The sequence below is a fragment of the Phaethon lepturus genome, unplaced genomic scaffold (assembly GCF_000687285.1).
Source record: "Phaethon lepturus isolate BGI_N335 unplaced genomic scaffold, ASM68728v1 scaffold4900, whole genome shotgun sequence".
In the NCBI taxonomy this organism is placed as follows: domain Eukaryota; kingdom Metazoa; phylum Chordata; class Aves; order Phaethontiformes; family Phaethontidae; genus Phaethon; species Phaethon lepturus.
The window spans coordinates 1-6,310 of record NW_010509695.1 but is presented as its reverse complement, the minus strand read 5'-3'; the positions used below and the strand labels follow the sequence as shown (position 1 = coordinate 6,310).

The following is a 6,310-nucleotide window of genomic DNA, read 5'->3' as shown; positions in this document are numbered from 1 at the left end:
ATAATTCGAAGAGTTATTTCGCTCCTTTTTTGAGTTACTCAAACACCCACTGCCATTAATGCTGACTTGATGCAATGCAGCAGAACAAGAACTAGGAAAGCTTTTTGAGGAGAGCTATGTGTAACAAATACCTTTAACAGGGTTTACCTGTTCTCCCTTAGACACTCCCAGAGTTTGAGAGACCGCAGCTGCACATAGAGCAGAACCAACAAAAGCCCTTTAAGACTGAGGGATGCAGCATCATTTTCAACAGGGTGCATCTTGAGAAGCCTCCCAACACACAGTTCAACAACAGCGTGAAATCGCACTAGCATTTCACACAAGCCAACACACACAGATGTGCAGCGCTTGGGGTGCCGAAAGAAAATGGAGGGACTGCTGGGACCATAACAGGAAAGGAACTGGTAGAGACCTGTCTTCACACTCTGTGGCTGGGTACTTTAAAAATGGAATGTGTTTTAAACTAGACTGTAGTATATACAATCAAACCCCGGGATGGAGAATTAAGGGCCCATATTTCAAAAAGTGCACTTATCATACAGTAGTCTCTTTCACATAGCAAGAAAGGCAACTGCTTTATATCCAGACTGTGAGGAAGTTTGACCAGAATAGCATCAAGAACATCTCCTGCAGAACAGTCAGTAGTCCCAGCTGATATCATCTTTCTGTAGTGAAGTCTGTATGGTCTGCATGTCCCTCAACAACTGAAGATTTTTCCGACTCTTCTCCCCAGGTTTCACTTTGATGGGACCAGCATTCTTTCCTTTTGTGGTTACTGTAGTAGTTACTTTAACCTCACTAACAGGGAACCTGCCGTCTTTTATTTGTTTAGCAGAAGTCTTTTTGGAATTGCATTCTCTCTTAAGTCTCTCTAGCTGAAAGAGAAGCACAAAGAAAAACATTAATGTTTTGACATCCTTCCAGACAGCTGAAATATCCCACCACTCACCTCATCCAGCTAAGCAAACGGATGCTTACAGGTCACCCTGCATAATAAATACTTTATTTTCCTTACACAACATTTCTATATTCACATCTTTAGAACCTGTTCAGCTTTAGTTTGGACTACTAGATTCTCTCTTTAAAAACTGACAAGCTGATTATGGGGGAATGACATCATGAGTCTCGCTGAACTTCTGTAAGGCCTTTGATACAGTCCCCCACAACATCCTTCTCTCTAAACTGGAGATACGAATTTGATGGGTGGACTGTTGGGTGGATGAGGAATTGGTTGGATGGTCACATCCAGAGGGTAGTGGTCAATGGCTCAATGTCCAGATGGAGATCAGTGATGAGTGGTGTCCATCAGGGGTCCATACTGGGACCAGTACTCTTTAATATCTTCATCAATGCCATAGACAGTGGGATCGAGTGCATCCTGAGCAAGTTTACAGACGACACCAAGCTGAGTGGAGCAGTTGACATGCCTGAGGGACAGGATGCCATCCAGAGGGACCTGGACAAGCTCAAAGAATGGGCCTGTGTGAACCTCATTAGGTTCAACAAGGCCAAGTGCAGGGTCCTGCACCTGGGTCAGGGCAACCCCCAGTATCAGTACAGGCTGGGGGATGAAGGGATGGAGAGCAGCCCTGCCCAGAAGGACTTGGGGGTACTCATAGATGAAAAGCTGGACGTGAGCCGGCAATGTGCTCTCGCAGCCCAGAAGGCCAACCGTCTCCTGGGCTGCATCCAAAGCAGCATGGCCAGCAGGCTGAGGGAGGTGATTCTCTACTCTGCTTTGGTGAGACCCCCCCTGCAGTACTGCATCCATCTCTGAAGAGAAGGCTCCAGGGAGACCTTCTTGCAGCCTTCCAGTACTTAAAGGGGGCTGATAAGAAAGATGAGGACAGACTTTTTAGCAGGGCCTGTAGTGATAGGACAAGGGGTAATGGTTTTAAACTAAAAGAGGGCAGATTTCAACTAGATACAAGGAAAAATTTTTTGACAATGAGGGTGGTGAACTACTGGCCCAGGTTGCCCAGAGAGGTGGTAGATGCCCCATTCCTGGAACCATTCCAGGTCAGGTTGGACGGGGCTCTGAGCTTGTGTGGGCACAAGGGTGACATGGTAAGACAGAAAGGATACTCCTGCAGAAATACTGAGATAGAAAGATGGAGACATGCAGATTAACTTTGGGACATCAGAGCTAAAGCTAGGCACTACTGCTCTACAGGAGTTATTTCGGCTTTATTCAATTGCTGCTACATTAGAATATAACATTAAGAAAACCCTTAAGATAGAAACTCTACAGAAGCATGAACATAATCAAAAGTAACTCACCTGCAACCGATGCCTCCGGACTTTGCTAATCTGGTCTGCCTTTGCTTCCATCTTTCCCACCAGCACCTCAAGTTCCCTCTCCAGATCTTCCCTCACTGCAATGGTTGGGGCTTCCTGGACAAGCTTTGACAGCTGCTGGTGATCACTAGCATGGAATCAGACAGAACAAGGCTTGCATCAGACTCCCTTGGCTTCTAGTGCTTGTACACCCAGTTCAGAAATAACACTTCTAGGAAACCATAGGATCAGCAGCCAGACACATTCAACATGCCATAATGAACCAGTAAGAATAGTTTTGATGGTTAGCAGCATTATTGCAGTAGCACTTCCTGGTAGCAGGCTGCTGCAACACAAAGTTTCAATAACCTAAGTGGCTTCAAACTTCAAAACAATGAAATAATCCCAAGGGCATGATCTCAGCACTCATTCAGTTACTATTTTTTTTATATCTACTGCAGTTGTGCAGTGGGATATCAATTCATGTTCTGCTAATCAAGACAAGCAAAATGAGTAGTAAAGCTGTCTTTTCATGGAGTATTTGTCCATTCCATCAGAGGCTATTGCCACACTTCTCCCCTGTCCCTCACAAATTCAATGCTGTTGCATATAAACATAGGTATGGAGTCCAGACTGTTTATCAGAATCTCTCTAACTGCCAAGGAGAAATGACAGCAGAACAAAGAGATTATCTGCTAGAGATTTCCCAAAACTAACGCGTTTCTCAGGCAAAACCTTCCAACTTCAAAGCAAAAGGCAAAAATATAAAGCATCTACATTCATAATCTGCAATGGCGAATATGCCAAACTCACAAACTCATCTGTCCAAATTCATCTTGTAAAGTCAACAACACTTCTGAGAGCTCCTCCTGGGATGAAGAAGAGTCCTTTGGCAGAGATGACTTTCTGCTTTTGCTGGCAGGATGACCAGTACTGATGGGTTTTGCTAGTGGAGTATCATTTACCACACGACTGTTACACAAAGCTTTCGTGTGTTGTTTCATTAGGTGTAGGACATGTTGCACGTTGGCACCAACTGAATGACTGGGACTGGTAGACTGGACAGAAAAAGTAAAAGCGAGTGCTTTTAAATGGCGTTGTCAACCACCTACTTGATAATAATGGAGAACATTTAAAAACATTTTTGATTTGCTGCCAAGAATGTATTTTTCTGTTTGAATGAATATGCACTAACAAGAACAGCTTGACTAGCAGCATAGAGAGGACCCATTTTTTGGAAATGCTGCTTCAGCAAGTTATTGATATACAACAAACCTTTTTAAGACAAACTGGAAGAGTCAAAGCAAATGAAATGATCTGACCACTGGGTGTCAGGAGTGCACCCAGCCAAAGCCACTTAAGGAGTTGCAGCTACTGAGCATTAAGCTTCAGAATTATGCGGCTCACCTTCCCAGCTACAAAGGGTACATCACCCAGACACAGTCTGTAATGGGGCTGCGTAGCAAGATGGCTTGTAAGAGAGCATTTCTGGAAGGAAAGAAGAGAGAAATGTTTATCAAAGATGATGTACAGCAAACCCGTTTTCCCTTTGCTTTCTAATAAAAGAGGCAACCTACCTTCCTGTTTGCATGCACACACCCTTATTTTACTCCTCAGTAACTGCCCTTCTCTTCCCTGCCCATGTTACCTTCTCCGGCTGTTTAGTTTTCTTCCTAGGTTTTCTTGCTTTTGGAGAAAGCAATGGCGATGCTGCTTGAATCAGTAGTCTGTTGGTTTCCAGGCCTGTCTGAAGCTTTAATAGAGGAAATAGGGGAAGTTACTGGAATTACATTACTAGATGATCAGAGACAGAGTAAGCTGAGAACTGCAAAACAAGAATTTCTAAAATACAGGTTCTTTGAGAGAAAGGGCTGCAAGTGTATAGGATTCTTTGGCAGTCCAAGGTCAATTTAAACATTAAATAAGAATACTTCCTCTGGTAGCACTTCTCATCATTATTCCTATTAAGTTAGACAATTAGTCTTACTGCATTACTTCCATGCAGGCAAGTGCTGAAAACATCAGCTGCGCTTTACACTTGGCACAATATTAGGTAAGCCGAGCCACCCGAGCCTGCTCAATTGATCCTATGGCATACAGTTAACAACTATTCCTTCTGTTCTACGAACTTTGACACGAAATACGCACATCTGTTGGAAGAGTGAGGGTCAGGATTGGCTATGGAAAATTGGCTTTAGAAATCATGTCCTAACCCATCTCAACTAGAAGCATTCACAGAACAATTATTCATGATTAATTTGAGACAATCTAAACCCCCTAAACTCATGGGAAAGGTTAATCTAGAGTCTAACACATTACCTACATATTTCTTCAGCATAAAATGAATATTTAATGAATGCAACACTTCAGCAGAAGAGTAGTGCCCTTGTGGGCTCATAACCAATCATACAATCGTACACTGCCTCTTTTTTGCCTCCTTCTACAGTACTTCTAGTTACAATTATGAACAAGAGGGTGCACTTGTTGACCTTGATCTATTTAAAGCAGAGCTCCTCATACATCCTCAACTATGAATTAGTCTGAATTTCTACTCCTCTTTTCCAACTAGCTTCTTTTATCAAAGAAATCAAGCTTCAGTGCACAGGTGCTATTAGAAAAAAATTTCCAAAAGGCTCAGAGAACTTCAGAACGATTGGTGGGGGGCGGGGGGTGTGTGTGGAGTAAAACTAGTTTTTCATTATTCTGTATATGGGAGACATTTTCAGCAAGTTTAGTTGAAAAGTTGATGAAAAGAAAGCCCTAATTACAGTGCATACCAGTACAAAAGAAATTTCCTGTTTGTTACCTCAGCTGCTTTTTCCTGAACAAGCTTCCTTGCATGTTCTTCCTCCTGAAGCTTCTGTTCCAGCTCTTTCATTTTTTTCTGGTCAGAGTTGAAGGAAAATAATAGCATTACTAATGAAACAATTATTTTTTTCCTGAAGCCTATAATACTAAGTGCTTGAGCAAAAGTAATATTCAACTTAAGACTTCAAGCTAAGTGAAGACCTCAGCATGAAAATGACAGCTGAAGTTTTGCCTGTATAGGCATAAATACAGCAGTCAAGTGCTTATGCTTAAAACTTAATTGATTTATCTAGTTTTACTTCCACAGCTGGTATCTGTATGTAAGTTGCAGCCTGCAGGGAAACTAATACACAAGGCTGTCTTTCTCTTCAGTTGTAAAAAAACACAGGATGTAGGTTGTTTTGTGTACATTATCCTGAAATATTTTGTACTACGCAAGGCTTAACAAAGGTATATCATGCATCATAATAAGCTGAGAGGAGATTTGCTTGATTTAGACCATTAAAGGTACTTTTGCCAATATCTGTAACAAACTCTTTGAGGAATTTTTTAACATCTAGCCACCTCCTTAATAAAGAAGGGGGAAGAAAGTTTACACGATACCTTTGAGATATCTTTAAGCAAAACTGAAGCGATTTCATCTTTTTATGGTTAAAAACATGCAAGAACTCTTTGAAAGCCCTTTTCAAAAAAAAGGGTTAAGGAAAAAGGCACATGTTTCTTTATAAACCTTCCAACAAGATGAAAACCTTGTTTAAGCACGATACACTTACTTGAACCCCCAATATGAAAGTTATTTAATAACTTTCTAATTTTATACAGCAGAGTGAAAAAAAGAATCCAGAGCTCCAAGACACAAAACAAATTCCCTTCTCTTCCCCCAAAGACTGATCATTCACAGAGCCACTAATCAAACTTAAAGCAAAAAAGCACGTAATTAAATGTAACAGGTATATTTGTACACTTATGTTTGTTTATAAACCCACTACAGTGAGACTGCCTCAAACAGGCAGAAATATTTCAGTTCTGCCTTGCTTAAGCATTAATTGCAAGATTAATGTAACCAGTTGTTATACAACGGTGTTAAAAGGCAAAACCCTAGATAAACATGGAGGACAAAGGCACTATATAAAGGAAGCAACCTTTTCTGTTGAATAAAAGCACCATTTTGACTAAATTTTTACCCTCATTCAAATCAGATGTATTCCAGATAATTTAAAAACAT

At 41.3% G+C, this 6,310-nt stretch overlaps 1 protein-coding gene across 1 annotated transcript; it reads right to left on the bottom strand.

Annotated features, from left to right (window-relative positions):
• Nucleotides 1–638: 638 nt before the first annotated feature.
• CEP57 (centrosomal protein 57kDa) lies at nucleotides 639–5,641 on the bottom strand. The gene is made up of 7 exons (XM_010282007.1): nucleotides 5,597–5,641; nucleotides 5,084–5,161; nucleotides 3,926–4,030; nucleotides 3,685–3,765; nucleotides 3,091–3,335; nucleotides 2,281–2,425; nucleotides 639–875 (listed from the first exon to the last, which is right to left on the bottom strand). Exons 1-7 carry the CDS (start codon nucleotides 5,639–5,641, stop codon nucleotides 639–641), a joined length of 936 nt encoding a protein of 311 aa, XP_010280309.1.
• Nucleotides 5,642–6,310: the final 669 nt, after the last annotated feature.